Below are 20076 nucleotides of genomic sequence, written 5' to 3' on the forward strand. Positions count from 1 at the left end.
ATGCAACATAGATTAAAAATAAGATATGAACATGAACATATAAATATCTACCACTCTGTGCCAAAAGCAGTCTATTATAGAGTTGAATTCATGGTCCAGGGGAGAGGCCATTTGTGCTGAGAAGCTCTAAATGGGGCCAGTATATTCCGAGAAAGGGGATGAACATGAAATGGTCATCTCTAATTTTCACAGAAGACAGATGTATGTTTCCATTCCTGATGTGTACGAATGGTGATAGCTCTTATTTCTTTCCTTTTCCTGTCTATTATCTACCTTCCTATGTGTCTGTCTCTCTAGAATTTTATCTTCACAAACTTTTCAGCCGTATCTTTGTACTTGAGCACGAACTTGAGGGGTGGCAACACCAATTTACCCCACTTTCAACCCTAGAAATACCCATTAGCTGCAGTTTTTCCAGAAATGGAAAATCTGACAGAAAGACAGAAATGTGCCCATGAGAATCTTGTCTATGTGCATCTCTTCTCAATACATGTTTTTCACTGTCAGTAAAAGGAATGTGAACAAAGCGACAGGCTTCATGGATGACCAGTTGTCTGTGGAGCCACCCCTCCTTTACTGTCCCAGAGGTATGAACTCAGTCAAAAACTAGTATCCTTCTTGTTTAAGTCACTAGACGCTAACCATCCAAAGGCGGGGGCCCATCCATCTGGGGAGGTGGATGATTGTGACTGTCTACAGTCAGCTTGGCCACAGTGACCCAGAAATGCTGTGCTGCCTTTACTCTGCCTTGAGCTATAAGAATGCTGCTTCATTTAAAGTTGGGGTTTTTTTAGCCTTAATCCTACTCTAAGGCAGCAATTCGTATTAGAGACAATTCAGAGGTATTTTCCATCTAATCCCCCGAAACTCAAACTAAGCTTCCATAAGCTTCTTATAAGAGAAACTCTATGCAAAATTATAGGCAAAGTCACCCATCCAAGTGGAGACACCACTTGGTTGAGATGAATTTGGTAAAATTTTGACCCGTATGGCATAGTCGTGCTAAGGCTCTACCACAGTGACAAGAATCCAGCTCACTTATCCTCCAGCCTTATACATTGAGGGTGGACCACTCCCCTTACATTTCTTCTCAGTTCCAGAGAGCTGGGGTATCTGTTAATGCTAATTTATATTTTTAAAGACATATATCACTTTGAGTAATTGGGGAAATGTTAGTAACCAAAGCAACAAATAGAAGCGCTCCTCTAAGAACCAGGGGTGTTCAAAGTGTCTGTGATGGGCTAAAGTGCATAAGTCTGTCTCACTCAAAATTACGAAAAACATCCTTTAATAAAATGCAGAATTACACACGGGCATAATGGTCAACCCTACCATACGCTGCATCTTATGAAACCGGCCAGTGGCAGAATAGACTGTGAGGTGCTTTGAGGTTCTCAGAGGAAAGTCACTGAAAAATGCCAGGAGTCAACCAGGGACTTTGTGCTCCCAGACACCATGCAGCTGTGAACTATCTTCCTGTAGGGCGATCCTGGGCAGTGGCACCACTTGGAGTTTTACCTCTCAAAGAAAACGTGGGAAAGGAGAACAAAATGAGACCTCAGGGACATACAGTAAGTTATGTTAACACAGACCAGAGCACGAAAGGAACTGGACATTACCAAAGAGATTTGGTTGATGTGGATAACACACCTGCATAAGCAAAGCAAACAAACTAAGCAAACAAGAGCCCTCCCTACTTCACATCTATAGGGTTGAACTATAATTTGCCAGATTTTCATTTCATTTTGTGCTTGGTCATAGTTAGGGCCTGGAGTTGAGGCTCCCTTTTTTAAAGTTAGTATCTAACAGGATGTTTCTATAATGGAGAGTTCTGTAATGGATAAGACTTAGTGGGCAAGCAGAAGAGATACATTCTGAAACCCACAGGCCTGGAGAATCTAAGAAGGAGGGAAAGGGAACAACACAGCTTTCCTTCTTGTCCCGCAGCCCCTCCAAGCAGGCTGGGGGAGAAGCCCTGATGTAGAAGGCAAGAGGGCTTCACAAGTGTTCAGTAGCATCAGAGAACAGAGGCGTCATATGGGATCTGCAAAGCCAAGTGGCCACAAAGGAATTAGAATTAGGGAGAAAAATATCCCTGACCCTGTGGTATAGCTTGAATTGCCAGCTCTCTGCAGGTCTGGGAGGCATGGAACAGGGAAGAGACAGGTGAGCAGAGTCTGGGAGGACTCAGCATACTTCCTCTTTTGTTTCCCACCCACGTTCCTGTGTTACACCCAATGCCATAAAGAGACGAGTCCTTCACTAGCCAAATTATGACCTGAGATTTATTTTCTTCCCTGATGACTTAGATTGATAGCAAATATTTTCTCTGTGAAAACAGCGCATTTCCTAACAAATCTAGGAATGGTAAAACAACAACCACTCAACATACTTTCAGTGGGAAAAGATGACAGAGTCCTTTCATGAACTTGAAAAATACGATTTTCATCCTATCAAAAAGAAAAAAAATTTAAAGAGAAAGCAAAACTCCTGTAATGTTCATATAACCTGAACTGCTAAATTTGTTAATAAAAACAAATATCTTAGAGGGGAACTTCCTCAACTTGATAAAGAGCATCTACAAATAAACTATACATAATATACTTAATTGTGAAAGACTGAATGAATCCTTCTGAGATCAGGAGCAAGACAAGACATGTACTGTCACCACTTTTACTCAGCGTAGTGCTAGAAGCTCTAATCATACCAATAAGGCAAGAAAAAGAATAAAACGCATACTGATTGGAAAGGAAAAAAATAAGACTACTTCTATTTGCAGATGACATGGTTGTCTGATAGAAAATCCCAAAGAATCTATAAAAAGAAAACAAAAGAAAAAGAAAAAAGACTTCTAGAACTAATAGAGAAGATGAACAAAGCAAAGAATACAAGGGAAACATGGAAAAATGTATTTCTATAAACTAGCAATGAACACATAGACACAGAAATTTAAAATATAATACCATTTATGATTGCTCAAAAAATAAAATACTTAGATGTAAATCTAATCAAAACTTGCATAAGACTTTGCTGAATACTATACAATGCTGATGAAAGAAATCAAACAGATCTAAATAAATGGAGAGATATTCTGTGTCTGTGGCTTGAAAGTTTCAACATAGTAAAGATACCAAATTCTCCCCAAATTGATATACAATTGAATGCTATTTTTATCAAAATCCCAGCATGATTTTTTTGGTAGATATAGACAAAATTATTCTAAAATTTATATAAGCAGGCAAAGAAAATAGAATAGCCAAAACCAGTTTGAAAAAGATGAAAAAAGTAGGAGGGATCAGTCTACCCAATGTCAAGACTTACTGTATAGCTACAGTAATCAAGACTGTGTACTGTTGGCAGACAGATAGACACATAGGTCAAGGGAATAGAATAGAGACCCCAGAAATAGACCCACACAAATATTCCCAACTGACTTTGACAAAAGGGCAAAAGCAATTCAGTGAAGGAAGCATAAACTTTTAAATAAATTATGCTGGATTAATTGGACATCCATAGGGGAAAAATGAACTTCAAACCTAAGTCAAACATTTTATATAAAAATCAACTCAAAATGGACTTAAATGTAAAACTATAAAACTTTCAGGGAAAAACACAAGAAAAAATCTTCAGGGTCTAGGGCTAGACAGAGTTCTTGGACTCGACAGCAAGTGAATGATTCATAAAATAAATGTTGATAAATTGCACTTCATCAAAACTAAAAACTTCTGCTTTGCAAAAGACTCTGTTGGAAGATGGAAAGACAAGCACAGAGTAAGAGAAAATATTTTCAAACCACATATCAAACAAAAGACTAGTATTTAGAACACACAAAGAACTTTAAAGCCTCAACAGTGAAACGGCAAACAATCCAATGAGAACATGGCAAAAACACATACACAGACATTTCCATGAGGAAGATACGTGGATGGCAAGTAGGCCTATGAAGAGATTTCAACGTCAGCAGTCACTGGGGAAATGCAAATTGAAACTGTAATGAGATATCACTCCCCCTCCATCAGAATGGCTAAAATAAAAAATAGTGACAGCACTAAATGCTGGCGAGGACGCAGGGAAATTGGATCACTCATGCGTTGCTGGTGAAAATGTGAAATGGACCAGCCACTCTGAAAAACAGTTTTGTAGTTTCTTGAAAATCTGAACATGCAACTACTATATGACCCAGCAACTGTACTCCTAGGCATTTATCCCAGGAGTAAAGACTTGTGTGCACACAAAAACCTGCACAAATGTGTTTATAACAACTTTATTCATGATGGCCCCAAACTAGAAACAATCCAGATGACCGTAATGGATAAACAAACTATGGTACATCCATACCATGGAATATTACTTAGCAGTAAAAAGGAGTAAACTGCTGGTACACGAAACACCCTGGAGAATTATGCTGAGGGACAATATCCAGGTTGTGATCATGTACATATAGTTTTGCAAGATTTTAAGTTGAGAGATACTGGGTATAGCATACGTGAGATCTCTCTGTATTATTGCTTACAACTGCATATGAATCTACAATTATCTCAAAATTAAAAGTTTAATAATAAGAAAAGAACTGTCATGTAAGAAAAACCTCTCTGTGATGTTTATGGCACCATCTCTTCTGATCACCATCAAAACTCTGGGAATACAGAGCTCATTAAAATGAACTGGTTGATAGCACCCTCATAATCATATTTACATAAAGGAATGGTCTTTACTGACTGCAAATACAGCATCGTCTTTGCTCCTAAACATTTCTCTAGGTGAATTTTGAAATGAGTTGTATCTTACAGTTATTGAAAGAAGCTTTCTGATTCATAGGAAAAAAAAATCAGTCAACCTCAAAACAAGTTTCTAATAGAAAATGCACAAATGTTAAGCAGTATGCTCTTGGCATGATATTTTATATTAATTCTTCATTTTATGTGTGTGGGAATATACATGCCACAGTTTTATGCTGGAATCTTTTGCCAAAGTTTCCTTTTTGTCTGAGGTCCAATGTTTCTGGTTGGAGTTTCTTAACAAAATATGCATCGTTTCCACTGGGGTTTATACCAGAAATAATTAGATAAAATGGTGGTATGGTGGAAACAATACAGCTTTTATAATTCACTATTGCATTGTTGCTAAACTTTACAACTTTCCGGGTTTGAAGAACTGTCCTAAGTTGACTACTCCAAATTACCAATAGGAATCACAAGTGATATATAAGCACCCTCATCTGGGTTGATTATCACAGTTTCGGAAGACCTGTGACCCAAGATTCTGTTGATTTTTGCAGACTCTGAAAATTAAAAAGGAAACTTCACGTCGATGCAGTAATGGACGTGCAAGGTTCATTGCTTAATTCAAAAACGGCCCTGAGCTTAGCTCACTCCCCCTGACATCTCCTTACGTGGACAGACTTCTGTTTAACAAACCCCCTTCCTGCTTCCGCTCCGCCGCTAACTCGTACAAGGCACTGGTTTCTCTATATCTCAAGTTTGCTGCTCTCCATATTTATTTTTTTACTTACAATTCTCCCTGGAGTAGATTTGAGGGTTAACAAAATGCTTGCAAAACACTTTCAGGTTATCAAAGGAAAGTACAAGGGAAACTCCCTTTAGCCAGAATAACAACAAAGTTAAAAGAAAAAGATTTACATGTATGTATTATTTTTAAAAACAAATGAAGTTTAAACATTCTCTAAGGTATTGAAATATGAAAGTTCTTCAGAACAGCTGAATTGGTTTTTAAGATTTTGTTCGGATTATTTTACAGTATTCTAGTTCTTGGAAGATTGGTTCCCGAAATCTAATGTCTAATTCAGTGCTCAGAGACCAGCCATGGGTGAGTACCAGCATCGCCAGGGAGCTTGTTAGAAATGCAAATTCTTGGGCGGACCTATTAAATCAGATTTAGATCAATCGAACAAGAATCCCTGGGGACCCAAGAATCCGGGTTCCATCAAGCCCTGCAGGTGATTCCCATGTGTGCTGAATTTTGAGAATTACTAATATTAGATCAGTGCTGCTCAAAGGCAATGTCCACGCAATGGGCTGAATCCTGCCCCCTCCAAAACTCATATGTTGCAGCCCTAACCCCTAATGTAGTCTTTTGGAGCTAATTAAGGTTAAATGAGGTCATAAAGTTGGGGTCCTGATCCAATAGAACTTTAGCCTTATAAGAAGAGGAAAACAAAAGAACTCTCCTTCTCTCTCTCTCTCTCTCTCTCTCTCCCCCTCTTTCCGTCCACCCTCCACATGTGAGGGTACAAACATCTGCAAGCCAGGAAGAGGCCCGTCTGCAGAACCTGACCATGCTGGCAGCCTGATCTCGGATTTCCATCTTCTAGAACTGTGACAGAAAAGACATTCGTGTTGTTTAAGCCACCCAGGCTATGTATTTTATTATGGCGGCCTGAGCAGACTGAGACGGCACATCTGGGGATCTTATTCAAATACAGATTCTGATTCAGTAAGTCGGGAAGTGGAAGCAGGTCTCCTAAGGGATGCCGTTTTCCTGGTCCACAGATCCCACTCTGACACTCTCAGTAACAAGGATATAGATGACTTTCCATTTCACATAGAACAAGATCCAACCCCTACCCCCCCATTTCGACCTGCAAGGTCCTGCAAGATTGGGGACCTCTCTGATTTCATCTTGTATCCTCTTCCTCCCCCTCACCTCCTTCTCCTCAAACATGCTAAGCCTCTTCCTTCTTCTTCCTGCCTCAGGACCTTGGCATGTACTTTACCTTCTGCCTTTGCCCCCAGCTCTTTGAACAACTGCTCCCTTCCCATCCTTCAGGCCCCAGTTCAAATGTGTTTGTCCCAGAAAGAACACAACTATGAAAGCAACACCTCTCCTGTCCCCAACTCTGTCCCACCTCAGCCTCTCATAGCCTGGCCTCCATTGGAAGTGATCATGTCCCTTTATAAACGCTCGATCATCCTCTCCTCCACAAGAAGGCAGACTCCACAACAGCTAAATCTTGCTCCTCGTTCGCCTAACAATGTTTGTTCATGGAATAACTGACGTAAGGTCACCCCCTCGCCGAGGTCCCAATACTGAAATAATGGGAATACTCCCCTCCTCGTATACAGGTAGATGAGGACGTCAGATTCACTCAGTGGGTGTTGACTGGAGTCCTTGACCCATCCGGCCCTGGTGCGGGAGTCACTGGTGATCTCCTCCAGCCGGTTTCCCCTTGTCTATATCTGAGCCAGGTCTGGCCAGGAGAGGAAGCCATCCATAGGCTCAGTCACTAAGCGTCAGTCACAGGGTCATGACGCTGGTTTTGAATGGATCAGAGTTCAGGGCTGGCACCGCTGCAGCCTCTTTGCGTGCAGTCCTCCTCTCACTCTTGGCTGAAATTTTGCCTCAGCTTTATGACTTGGCACCAGGTCCTGCTGCCTCTAAGCCAGGCTGGTTCAGCTGCTGGGGCTGGAGCCCTGACACACCACCTGCCTGTGCTCACACCTCCCTTGGAGCATTGCCCTCTTCCCCCACTGTGACTCCTGCTTCAAGAAGTGGCTGTGGTCCTGCACCTGAGTGGATGGATGGATGGCACAGAAACAAAACTGTGTCAGCTCACACAGCTCACGAGGGCCAACAGTGCACATTCCAGCTTCCTACTGATAGCTTGCCAGGGACCACAGTGGGGCGATTTACACCAGAGAAATTGGTAAATGCTTCACATCAGGATTTCGTCCTGATGTCCCCAGAGAGCCAGTGGTTAAACATTCACCAGCACCCCACTGGCACCCCACGGGCTGAAGTCCACCTGAATTGGAAGAACTCCTGCTCTCCGGACATCTCCTGCCACTTGGCTGTATCATCCAAAGAGATGTCCCCACAGCGCCCTCACCCATCCCACATACATGCGGTCCGAGCTAGCTCGGGCAGCTGCCTCTTCAGAGATTCCGGTCCTGGTTTCTGCAACCAGTTCTTTTCCTCCTATTCTCCTCTCCCTGTGCCCTCCCCCACCCCCCGCCCCACACACACACACAGCACAGAGTGAGGTCTCTTTGGCTTGGAATCCTTAAAGCACATCGCAGCTTCTGACAAACGCACGGAGTACTCTGAACGGTGCTGAAGGAGACACAAACGCAAGCAACTCCTTGACTCTTACCCACAACACAATATCACTTGAAATTTTCCAAAAGAGAATCGTCCAAGTTGGTGTTCATTCTCCTTCTCCCTAAACTTTCTTCCAGACACTTTTCTAGGTTTTCACAGACCAGAGAGACACAGTTTATATCACTGATATTATCAAAGTGCTGGCACAAATATGCAGTTGGTTGCCCAGAGGAAAGAAAATAACTCAGCCCTGGCAGGAGGGTCAGCTCGAGTGCACCATCACATAGGTGGGCAATTCATCACTCTCTGCCTGGAAACACTCTTCATTCTTGTCCAGCCTGATGTTTAAATCTGTGCTTATCAACCTGGGGGCAGGACAGTGTCATTCAGCAGCATCTAAGGGGCTTTTTCCAAACTGTGAGCAAGCATCAGCCTTGCCTTCTGGTAACTACACACCTTTCCATGACAGGCTGCTGCTTTAAACATTGTATTCTTTATTCTATACACACATACATCTTATTTCCACAATTGGGTTGTAGGTATCTTCAAGACAGAGGAAGTGACTTACACATTATTTTATTTCTTCCAGGATACTGGAACAGTTCAGACAATGCGAAAGTTAAAGTTTTCTATATGTCAAAAAAAAAAAAAAAAAAAAACCACAAAAAAACACCCCACGCTATAAATACAATTTAAGGGCAAATGACAAAAACCTAACTAAATATATAAATGACAAAAACCTAATCCTAACTAAATATATTTGCAACATGTAACATCTGTAGTCAAATTTTAAAACCGCTTATAATTAATTGGGGAAAAAATTCATTCACCTTCCCCAGACAGGCAAAAATTTTAAAGGGGAAATTCACAAAAATGCACATAAACATTTGAAAATATGGGGAGCCCCACAGGTGATCAAAAAGATGCAAATTTAAGCAACAATAAGATGTTTCTTTACCTATTAAATTGATTTTTAAAATTGCTTACCTGATTATACCCTCTGTAGATGATTTTGGAGGAAATGGGTGCTATTCTACATTTTGGGGAGAGGTGTACATCATCGTGGTATTGCTAAAAAAGAGAAATTGGAAACAGCATGATTGTGTGACAATAAGAAATTAAAAATGGAATACAATAAAGCCATTAAAAATATAATAGCAAAATATTTAATGACACAGAAAATGTTCATGAAATATGCTAATAAATTGTGTAATTGTAGAAAAATATAGAAATGTACAGAAATATCATAAACATATATTGTTTGTTGATAAGAAATGAAGGCAAATGTTTAAGGTTTTGACGTTTAAAATGGAAACAGTTTATTACATCTGTGAATCTTCAGGGAAGCCTTTTTTTTTGGAAACAGGAAATAATGGAGTCCACTCTTTCAGCTTTCTTTTATTTAATTAGGAGTAACTCTTCATATGATAAGCAAAGATTTTTTTCAGCAATTTGTGTCAATAAGCAGATAAAAGTGTCACGTCCTGGAAGATCAAAACACGGGAACCAGGCTCTCAGTCATTGCTGTGTGGCAGTAATAAAAAGTGCCCCTTTACAGACTGGCCCTAAATGTTTTAGGCTTGATTTAGTTATAGGAGCATCATACAGGGTGTTAAGTGAGAGGTCCTGGGACAGGGAAGGAAAAATGTACACAGCAGGGTACGGGGAGGGGAGGGTGGAGATAGCTCAGAGCTGACCTTCTCTCGACTCCTCTACAAGAAAAGAACAAGTGTAGAAAACCTGGAGCAGACCAGTGACCTCTGGCCCTGGAGCAGCCTTCTAGCAGATTCTTTTCCTTGTTCTGCACAAGCCTCATTAGAAAGATGTGTCTTCAGGCAGCCAGGCTAAAACTCATGAGATGCATTTCTGTGTTACCAAATCAAGAGCTCAGACAGCATTAGTGTTTCCGCAGCAGAATCCAGACTGTGTCACGTCCACTCTGTCCTGGCCCAGAATTTCAAAGAGCTGAGAGAGTTCTCTCCAAGTTACTTTAGATTTTTACTTGCCCAGAGCCTGGAAGTATGAGTGTAACTGCATTTCTAAAAACACTGACAATTTTTCCATCCCCTCCTAATATGAGAGCTCTCCTGTTTTTCTCTCCAACCAATACCCCTTTCCCCACCAAACCATAAATTCAGTCTGGATTCTAACACTTATAGTGTCTCTCCACATGAGAACATGCTCAAACATTTAGCCCCTACTTAGCCTGACTGGTGGCTCAGTTAATCCAAATGGCTAAATTGGAAAGCGGACATGGACACAGCAGCTCTCAAAGGCCAGTTAGATGGTGTCTTGGTCTGTCTGGGCTGCTCTAACAGAACACCACACGCTGGGAGGCTTGTAAAACATAGATGTTCTTTTCTCGAAGACCCGGAGGCTTCAAGTCCAGGATCGAGGCCCCAGCTGATGTGGTGTCTGCTGAAGGCCCCCTTTCTGGTTCACAGCCTGCACTTTCTAGCTGTGTCCTCACATGGTGAAAAGGGCCAGGGAGCTCTCTGGGACCTCTTTCATCAGGGCACTGATCCCATTCATGAGGGCTCCACCCTCATGACCTCATCACTCCCAAAGGCCCCACCTTCTAATACCATCACAGAGGGAATTAGGATTTCTAGATGAATTCTGAGGGGGCACAGACATTCAGACCATAGCAGGTGCTGTCCGCACACAGCCCACAACCTGAATCTAAGCTTAAAAGTCACTGGAGCAAAAGCCAAACATAGACAATAGCTTCATCTTCTTGCTTCATGTGCTTCTCCTGGTGATGGAAGTGGCCAGAAATTTGAAGCAAAAAAACCCCAGAAATACCTTCTTTGGTGCCACTGAGGTGCATAAGAATGTAAAAGGCTCAGGGTGTGAAGGGACACGAGAGATGATTTTTCCAGCCTTCTCCGGCCATCAGCACCTCTTTCTGACCTCCCATCACACAGCCCCATCACCATCAAGCTCACTGCCTTTCAAAGTGGCCTAGTCCGTGGGGCAGTGCTGTTGGTTAGAAAGGACATCCCTCTGTGGAATTACGCCTACCTTTCCAAATCTTACCTGCTCTGCCTTCATGGAAGGCAAAAGGGTAGAAAATCGCATTTCCGTTTATGCCTTTAATTGTAATGTTGGGGACGTGTAGGGTTAGAAGAAGTAAGGAAACCCTTGTAGAAGTGATCAGGCAATTTTAGGATGATCCCCTACAAACCCTCACCAATTCCATTTACTGTTTTGTAACAAATGCTCAAAGAATTAGAAAAACACCCCTGAGGCCACGCGAACTAGGCCTTGACTGTAAGATTTAATGTCGTGAGACCGTAGCATTGCTTTTCTTAGCATCATTCCTCAAGACGTGAAGGCCCATAAAAAGTTAATTTGTATAAATACTGTTTTCCGATTTTTCCTCTTAAAGAGTACAAACATTATGGCTTATAAATGTTAACATGATTAATGAACTATTAAAAAGAGGTATACATGTCACTGCTTCCCATTTACAGCCTCACATTTACTTCTATCCACATTGCACTTCTTAGAAGCACGTGGGGAAACAATAGAGGAAAAACCCACAAACGCTAGAGGAAGCTGCATTTCTGCCCGGAGAAGATCTAGCCATCAACTGAGATCAGCAGGTGGGGGTTCCTTCTTTTTTCTGTGAGCTTCCTTTTAGTGATTTTTGATCTAAAGGTCAATGAGATTACCTCCGTATTTCCCAGTAGTCTTCAAAACAAAACCATGTAAGAGCCAAGTAACCTCTCACTGTGAACTGTATCTCTATTTCTAGGGCTTATTACTCAGCTTCTTGAAAAGATTCAAGACAGACACAGAGGCAAACAAGGCAGACCCTGGCTTCTCTTAATCCACGCCTTCAAGGTCCAAAAAGCAGCTAAAAGAAAATTCACTTCTTTACTGAAGGGAAAATGCTCAGAGTTATTCTGAGTTTAGACCAGACATTCTAATGGCACTCCCATTTTTCTTATAACCCATGAAATCATAAATGAATTTCTCCTAATCCAATATTTTGTGCTAAAATCGTTTATCCAGGCTCAGCAGGGGCACAAAGTCTTCGGGGCTGGAAAGTTGTTTACTATTAACTTGGGGGCACCATTATTAAATTTGCCCGAGTTGGCGCTTCTTAGTGTTTGTATGCAAATAGCCCCTCAATTACCTTTTTCTTTTCTTTTTCCCCTTTGGTAACTTTGCAAGCTCTTTAAAGGACACAAGCCTTGGGTGTAGATGTCTATGCGTCCAAGGCAAGCACAGTACTTCCAACAGAGTGGACCAGCAATAAATATTTGTTGAGTAAACAAAGTCTTGAGGAAGGGAGCATTTATACAATGTACATTATTAGGGGGTAAAAATTGCAAATACTTTCAAATGAAGTGTGTGCTTGCAGATTCTTCTAGGGTGAAGAAATACATCCAGGGCTGCAGTGCAGCCGAGACACCCAATTCCTAAGGACCCCGTTCTCATAGATTATAGACTGGCCTTTTTTTTTTTTTTTTAATCTTACTGGGATTAAACAAGAAGAAAATGTAAATTTTTTCTATCCTTCTGAAAAGAAGCCACTGCAACTCTAACATCAATGCACTCAAGTTGCTCAACCTATGCTCTCATGTAATGAAATATCAAAGCAAATACATGCTTTTAAAAAAATCTCCATGGCTTACTTGGTAGACCAGATGACCCCTGAAGATGGCTGAACCACTGACCCAGCGAGAGCAGTATCTCCATGGGGCGGCCATTGTCAATGCTTGAAAATGCACACAGGTAGGAAATGTTCAAGTGACTAAGGCCTTCATGCCATTTTTCCCAGAGACATGATTTGAGCAAGTCCCTTTTAGAGTCAGAATGCAAAGAGGTGATGGAAACACTGTCAGAAAGAATCAGTGATGCACAGCGTCTCCAAGTGGGTATAAACAGAGGACACAGGTGTGGGAAGGAAGAATCACGAAGTGCATGCAGACGACCTCAGCCAGGTTGCACAGACGGACTGATACAGAGCACAACCGACCCACTTCAGGGAAGATAAGAGAACACAGGTAGAGGCTCTCGGAAAATGGACCTGGCTCGGCAGGGGACACAGCAGCATGGACAGGCCTAAATGCATAAATATTCACCTCTTACTCAAATAAAATAAGCGTCCCAGTCCTCGAGCATGCTTCTTTAAAATATCATGGATATGGACACTCCATTCAAATAAAGAAAAGTAAAAGAAATTATAACAAGTAAATATATATGTATAAAGTATATAAATATATATATATATATATATATATATATATATATAACTCACTTATAGAAAAGCAAGTATCTTTGAGATTAAATTAGAAGAGAATGCAAGGCTTGTGGTCATTGCATGAGATGGTACAGTTGTACCTGACAGGATAATGTCTCTTGAGACTTTCATAAAATCTTTTATAAAGACATTTTACTCTTTCTGTTTAGGGACTTGAAAAAGTATCTGGTAAAAACTACATGGAGTTTCAACTGCAGAATTTCCTCAAGTCGCTAAAGCCAGGACCCACTTGTGAGACATTCTTTGCCAAACACTCCATGTGAAATATGTTCGACTTACAAGTTCAAAAGGAAGGGAAGGGAAGTGAATGTACTTTTAAGAAACAGAAATACATTTATCAGCAAATTTATATTTCAACAAACCTCTGATGCTTAGACTCAAAGTCAAGATGTTGATAGGAATGGTGCCACTTTTGTATCTGATCACATGGCAAACCCAGCAATATATTTAGAATCTTAGGCTTTTAAAGCTGAAAGAAATCTTAGAAAGCAACTCAGACATTGTCAAAAAGACATTTTCAAATCCTGCAGAGTACAGAATGCCTTTGGTTATTTGTTCAGGGATACAGTCTGCGATGCCTCAGACCAAATCCTTCCTGCCATGTTTGTGGAGGTGATAGTATGCTCACTTTATCACCTCTTACCTACCCCACTGCAGGCTCTCCATCTGATAAAGCAGCACTGGAAAAAGATCTGTCTATCCTTGCAAACTCACTAAATCAAGAAATAAATCAACATCTGGAAAGGTAGAGAAATTGGTCTCCATCTGTGTGAAACTTGGTTTGTATGATGAAAACCAAGCAATATAGAGATAGGAACTGCCAACCACAGAACTGATAACTCTATAGAAATGAGACTGATGAGAAGTGGCTTCCTACAACTGCATTTGCTGAGGTTTTCTTTCTCCTCAGATCCCATCATAGTTTTTCAGATTCTTTTTGTAAAGGTTTTTTACAACTGATGGACCTTGAGGGACTCTGTATCCCCAAATCACAATAACTTCTTTCGGGCTATTTGAATGTTTCTCTCAACGTGCTTAGACACGGGGGAGAAGGGGGCAGTGAAGTGGAAACATTGAAGCAGCCAGGGGACTAACTGATAAATCAAGATTCCAGAGAGACAGAACAACAAAGCGCTGAGAACACAGGGGCCAGCAATGCCCCTTCTAGGTAAGTACCCAAAAGAGCTGAAGATCGGTCCCACACAAATACCGTACACACACGTTTGTGCAGCACTCTTCACAAGAGCCAAAAAGTGGAAACAGCCCAAATGTCCGTTAAAGGATGAATGGATAAACAAATTGTGGTGTATGGTTTTATCTTCCAGAGAGTATTAAACATCGGACTGTCGCTCGCTCACCCGAACTTCCCGTTAGACCGTAGGTTTCTTGAGGGCAGGGTCTTTACTGTTTTCATCATCAGCTCAGCACTATTACAGAGTGGGTGCTGTCTTCTGAATGTTCACGTCCCCCCAAAATTCATAGGTTGAAATCCTCACGCCGCAAAGGTGAGAAGGAAGTGGAGCCTTTGGGAGGTGGAGCCCTCGTGAAGGGGATTGGTCCCATATGAAAACAGGGTCCAGGGAGGCCCCTCGCCCCTCCGCCCACCATGTGAGAACCCAGCGAGAAGGTCCCAGCGATAACTAGGTAGAGGGCCTTCCCTCCACCCTGACCTCGGGCTTCCAGCCTCCAGGACGGTAAGAAATAAATTCCTGTGGTTTCTAAGTTTCTCTGTCTGCGGCATTTTGTTATGAAACCCAAACAGTCTAAGACAGTGGCTGCTGATCAACGTTGTTTTCCTTTGTTTGATGATTATAGTCATTCCTATTTCACAAGTGAATTGAAGAGAAATACAGAAGCATTTGTTTGCTGCACATGATAGAGAGGAGGGTAAACAAAGGAAATAGGTTCCTGAATTCACCAAAAGTAAGAGAAATGAGGAAGAGTAAAGTGGATATATACATAAAGATGAGAAACATGGGAAAAGGTAGAGTTAACCAAAAGCTGCAGGTAACAAAGGCAGAGGCAAGCCAGAGGACTTGCGAATCAGCTCCGTCCATCCCCTGCCTACACCCTCCTGCTGTTCTCCCTCCCTAACGTCCTGTGTCCACAGTCGCCACATCCCACTCTGCTGCAGAGATGCTCTCACGTGCCTCTCACCTCTGGGCTTCTGCCTGAGGGGTCCCCTCATCACACTCCAGCCGGCCAGCTCACACACTGATGCCCTGGGAACCCTCGCTGGTCTCCCCTGGGCAAACCCTAGGGTCTCTTTCCAAAGTCTGCTCCAAGTTCTGTAGGATCTGAGATGGAGACAGTATGGGAGGCCCTCTTTACAGAAAAGAATATAAAATTTAAAAAGAAAATCAGGCGTGAAAAGAAAAATTCATTTAGAATGAGAAAAACAACCATAGTAGATTATGTACCTACAATGTCGGACAAATGCCACAAATATGACACTAGTTTTGTAATAGTGATTGCCTTACATACCTCTACAATACTTTTCTTCCCTCCGCTTTTTAGCTGCCTACTCTGATCTTTAAAAGACTTTTTAAAATTTTTATTTTATTCAAGTGTGGTTGACTTACAATGTTATGTTCATTTCTGCTGACAGCAAAGTGACTCAGATATACATATATACATTCTTTTTCATATTCTTTTCCATGATGGTTTATCACAGGATATTGAATATAATTCCCTGTGCTATACAGTTGGACCTTGTGGCTTATCCATTCTATGTATAAGAGTTTGCATCTTCTCATCCCAAACTCCAAGTCCATCTCTCCCCCACCTCTCCCATGACAACCACAAGTCTGTTCTCTATGAAAAGACACTTTTTCTATCTTCTATTTTCTATACAGAGAATAGAAAGATCCAATCTCTTTCCTCTAACATAGTTGATGGTAATTTGGTTCATACTGTGGATTGTTTGAAAACATTTCTTTCAGCCTCACAGCTCTGTATTGAGGATGTCCTCTAAAATTCTAAGATTGCTGTCAAATCTGGGAAACGTCTCCCAAGTTCTTCTGTAACCAGATCCTCTGCTTACAATACAACAGACAGTCTGATAACCTGAAGAACATCTCACAGACCAGCTCCTGACCCTTTAAAGCACGTCTCTCCCCCAGTCCTCACACAGTTCTGGTGCCAGGAGCTAGGGGATGTGGTAAATTGTGCTATAACCTCTGATTGTGAAGCTTTACATCACAGGGTGGGTGAGTCACGGCCATGGGTGAGGGGGGACCTTTGGAAGCCATTCCTGCGTGAGGAGGGCTAAGAATAACTATAACCACAGAAAAACATCTCACGAATCCCAAACTCAACAGTCCCTTAGCCAGTTCCAAAAATGCCCTTGGCTGCTTTCACATCACCTAATACAAGGAGAAACATGGCAGAAAAGAGGCCGATGGAGAAGAAAAGTAATTTTAACTGGTTCCTTTAAAACAGCTTACTTCTGTAAATTTTATAAAAATATCTGGCCATCTGAACACATTGTTAGGGCCCCACGCAGGTGACAGGCCCGAAGCTTCAACTTCCTCAGCTTCAGGTTAAGGATGCTCTGGCTCCTTCCCTGACATCAGGCTACGGCCCGATCACGTTAAAACCCTAATGGCTTATTTGTCTACATGTTCCCTCACTGAGTGGTGACCGAGGTGTGACTCCTTGAGGGCAGGGACCTTTCTGTTCATATTGGTGTCTCCAGTGTCTATGCCAGGTGCAGAGCAGTTAACCAGTGAAAAGTGCTTGAATGAAAGAATGAAGCGTGCGCTCTCCCTGAGGGACAGAGACGGTGGCAGCATGGGGTCACAGAAGCTCCCCGCTTGCCACGGGGGGTGGGGGGTGGCTGGGTGGCGTTGGACGGTGGGTGGGTTGGGGGGGGCAGACAGATGTGGGTAGAGAGTCAGCACAGGTAACTGGCAGTTCTTCTAAAAGATGCTTGAAATCAGGTTTGTGTAGCCCTGGAAACACAAGACAGGCCAGGGAGGCCTCGCGCCATCAAGCCAAGTGAGTCAAGACGTGGAAGCTGGAAAGAAAAGCGATCTCTGCTTTGGAGAATCACTGAAGAGGCAAACGGCCTCCATTTCCAGCTTCTCTCTGACCTGAGCCTTGATGACGGCTAAGGTTGGGAGTGTTCTGGAAACACCATGCCCAGGTCTGCTCCGCATATTTATAGAGCTTTCAGCACAAAGGCATGTTCGTCAAAGCACTTTAAGAGCTGGGCACACCCTGTCACACACGCGGGCCCCAGGAAGGGAGCCCAGCCTCACGGCTGCCCCAGGCCCACGGGCAAACAGGAAGCTCTGGTACGCGCCCTCTGGCCACGGGCCAGCAGCCCAGCTTGAAACTGGTGGCAAGAATGGCACGAGGCGAGGCCAGCAAAGCCCTGCTGCGGGGCCCTGACCCGCGTTTCTGGAAGAAAACCGAAGCGTGATGCCTCTGACCACAATCCAGGCGGCAGGGTCGGGTCCTCACACCCTTCACCTCAGCACGCCCAGCTTTATCCCACCGGGCAAGAGAAGAAACCGAGGCCCCAGGACAATCACAGCCAAGAGCCAAAGCCAAGGGCAAAAGGTAAATCCGTGTAATCTCGACAGCCAGGGCCTTGGCTGCTCTGCTAATACACGATCCAGATTTATCAGAAGAGGTGCTAATTTTAAGATCAAGTGAGCCAAGGTGGATCTGGGTTGACGTGTATTACTTGGTTTTGAGGCCAGCACAAGGGCCTCGGCCGAACTCACGCAGGCCCAGGAGATGAGGGCCAGCTGAGCCCACGTTCTAGCCAACAGCCCTGGAGACCTCAGGAATCCCTGTTCAAGCAGTGGAGTGGTGTGACACAGCCTCTCTCGTCACAGCCCCCCATGGCATGAAGGGCTGTGATTACCCTGGCGTCGTTTGCCCCTGACTTGAGCTGCCCCCCACCGGAAGCCAAGGCACATCACTTCCAATGGGCCAGCCCAACAGGACAGCGCTTACCCCCTCATTACAAAGGTCTGGGGCACAGAAAGCCTTGTGGGGACCTTGTGGCTATACTTCCTGTCACAGTGTCTTTATCTGGAAAGCAAGGATGTTCCATTGTGGGCCCTCTGCGGTACCACAGTGAACATTTCCCAGTAGCAGCTCCCAAGAAAATTCAACTCTCCACGGAGACCTCAGACATTTTCCTCCAGTAATGTCTGCTGAAAAGTCTTCCCCTTGGGAAGAAGACAGTTTAAGCCTGCTTCCTATCAGCTGTCTGAGTCTGGGCGAACTTCCCAACTTCCTTGTCTGTAAAGTGGAGCTGATACTCCTCAGCTCACAGGTCATGATGGGATGAGTGCGATGAAGGATGCAGCATATGGAAATATTAGCTCCATCAGATGATAAAAGTAAGTATGATAATAATGTTATGTAACAACTATTTCGACTACTATTGGCAACACTTTCTTCTCCTGGGCCAGGTCCCTAGTCCTGAGTCAACTGATAGGTCCTTATCGAGCACCGAATGTGTACTGACCCCACCCCAAGAACTTACAGAACCATCAAAGACATAGGAACCGGTTAGTGTTACGACCGTACCAGTCTCTGGAAGGAAGAGAGTTTGGAAAGGGGGAGGTTAGCTGGGCGTGTAAGAGTGGTATGGAACCAGGATAAACTGAGTCAGATTACAGAAGGAGGGAGATGTTGGAAATTGTGGAATAACCTCCAGTCTGATGAGTTCTTTCATCAGAAGGTGAGGACTTTGGTTCATTCAGAGGGAAACATCACAGTAAGTGTTCATGAAGTGTTGACCTCCACTGATTTGCAGCACTTGTCGATTTCCATGGTGTCTGTACTCTCCCCATAGCTCGTTTCAACCTACTGATACAACTGAGATTGGAGTTGGGGAGAGATGCTGAAAGGTCACCATCATACAGTATTGCCGCCGTACAATCATAGCGAATGCCAACAACCTCAAGGGCATAGATAATAGCCAAATGGGGTAAAGGTAGGAAGTGATGACTTCTGACTATGTGTTACCTTGGTTTTTATAATTTAATAATAAGTTTATATTATTTAATTTTTTCCAGCTTTATTGGCATAGAACATTGTGTACATTTGAGATGCACAACGTGATAATTTGATACACGTATGTATTGCAAAATGGTTACCACAATAAAGTTAGTTAACACACCTTTCATCTCACATAATTACCACTTTGTTGTTGCTATTGTGGTGAGAACATTTAAGATCTACTCTCTTAGAAACTTTTGAGTAGAGTATACAACACAATATTGTTAACTATAGTCTCCATGCTGCACATCAGATCCCAGAACCTATTCCCCTTATACATGCAAGTTTGTACCCTTTGATACTCTCCAGCCTCTCTCTGGCAACCACCAATCTACTCTCTGTTTCTATGAGTTCAATGTTTTTAGATTCCACATGTAAGTGAGATCATCCAGCATTTGTCTTTCTCTGTCTGATTTACTTCACTCAGCACAATGCCCTCCATGGTGTTGCAAATGGCAGGATTTCCTTTCTTACGGCTGAATGATATTCCATTGTGCATATAGATATAGATATATTTTCTTTATCCATTCATCTACCAATGGACGGTATTTAATTTTTAGTCAACACTGTATTTAACAAAACGTTGCCAAGTTCTGTGGAAATTTAATCGGCTCTTGTGATTTGCCGCTGAGGCTGTTGCAGGAACCCAGGGGAGAGATGCTCATAGCTTGGGACCAGGGTGTTCGTAGGGCAGTGGACAGAAGGGTCAGATTTTGGAT

At 42.8% G+C, this 20076-nt stretch overlaps 1 protein-coding gene across 14 annotated transcripts in view; it reads right to left on the reverse strand.

The window, feature by feature from the left end:
- LOC309654641 (uncharacterized protein) overlaps positions 1-20076 on the reverse strand; it is a 179541-nt gene that overhangs the window by 15529 nt on the left and 143936 nt on the right. For 10 of the 14 annotated variants that reach the window (XM_082448977.1, XM_082448975.1, XM_082448971.1 and 7 more), the window contains 2 exons: positions 9046-9129; positions 8627-8687 (listed from right to left, as the gene is read on the reverse strand). In XM_082448977.1, coding sequence (XP_082305103.1) covers positions 8627-8687; positions 9046-9129 — 145 coding nt within the window. The remainder of the gene's footprint in view (positions 1-8626; positions 8688-9045; positions 9130-20076) is intronic. The other 4 variants (XR_014260361.1, XR_014260362.1, XM_082448972.1 and 1 more) reach the window with 1 other exon arrangement.

Source organism: Balaenoptera physalus (assembly GCF_965194825.1).
Source record: "Balaenoptera physalus genome assembly, chromosome: 2".
Classification (NCBI taxonomy): Eukaryota; Metazoa; Chordata; class Mammalia; order Artiodactyla; family Balaenopteridae; genus Balaenoptera; species Balaenoptera physalus.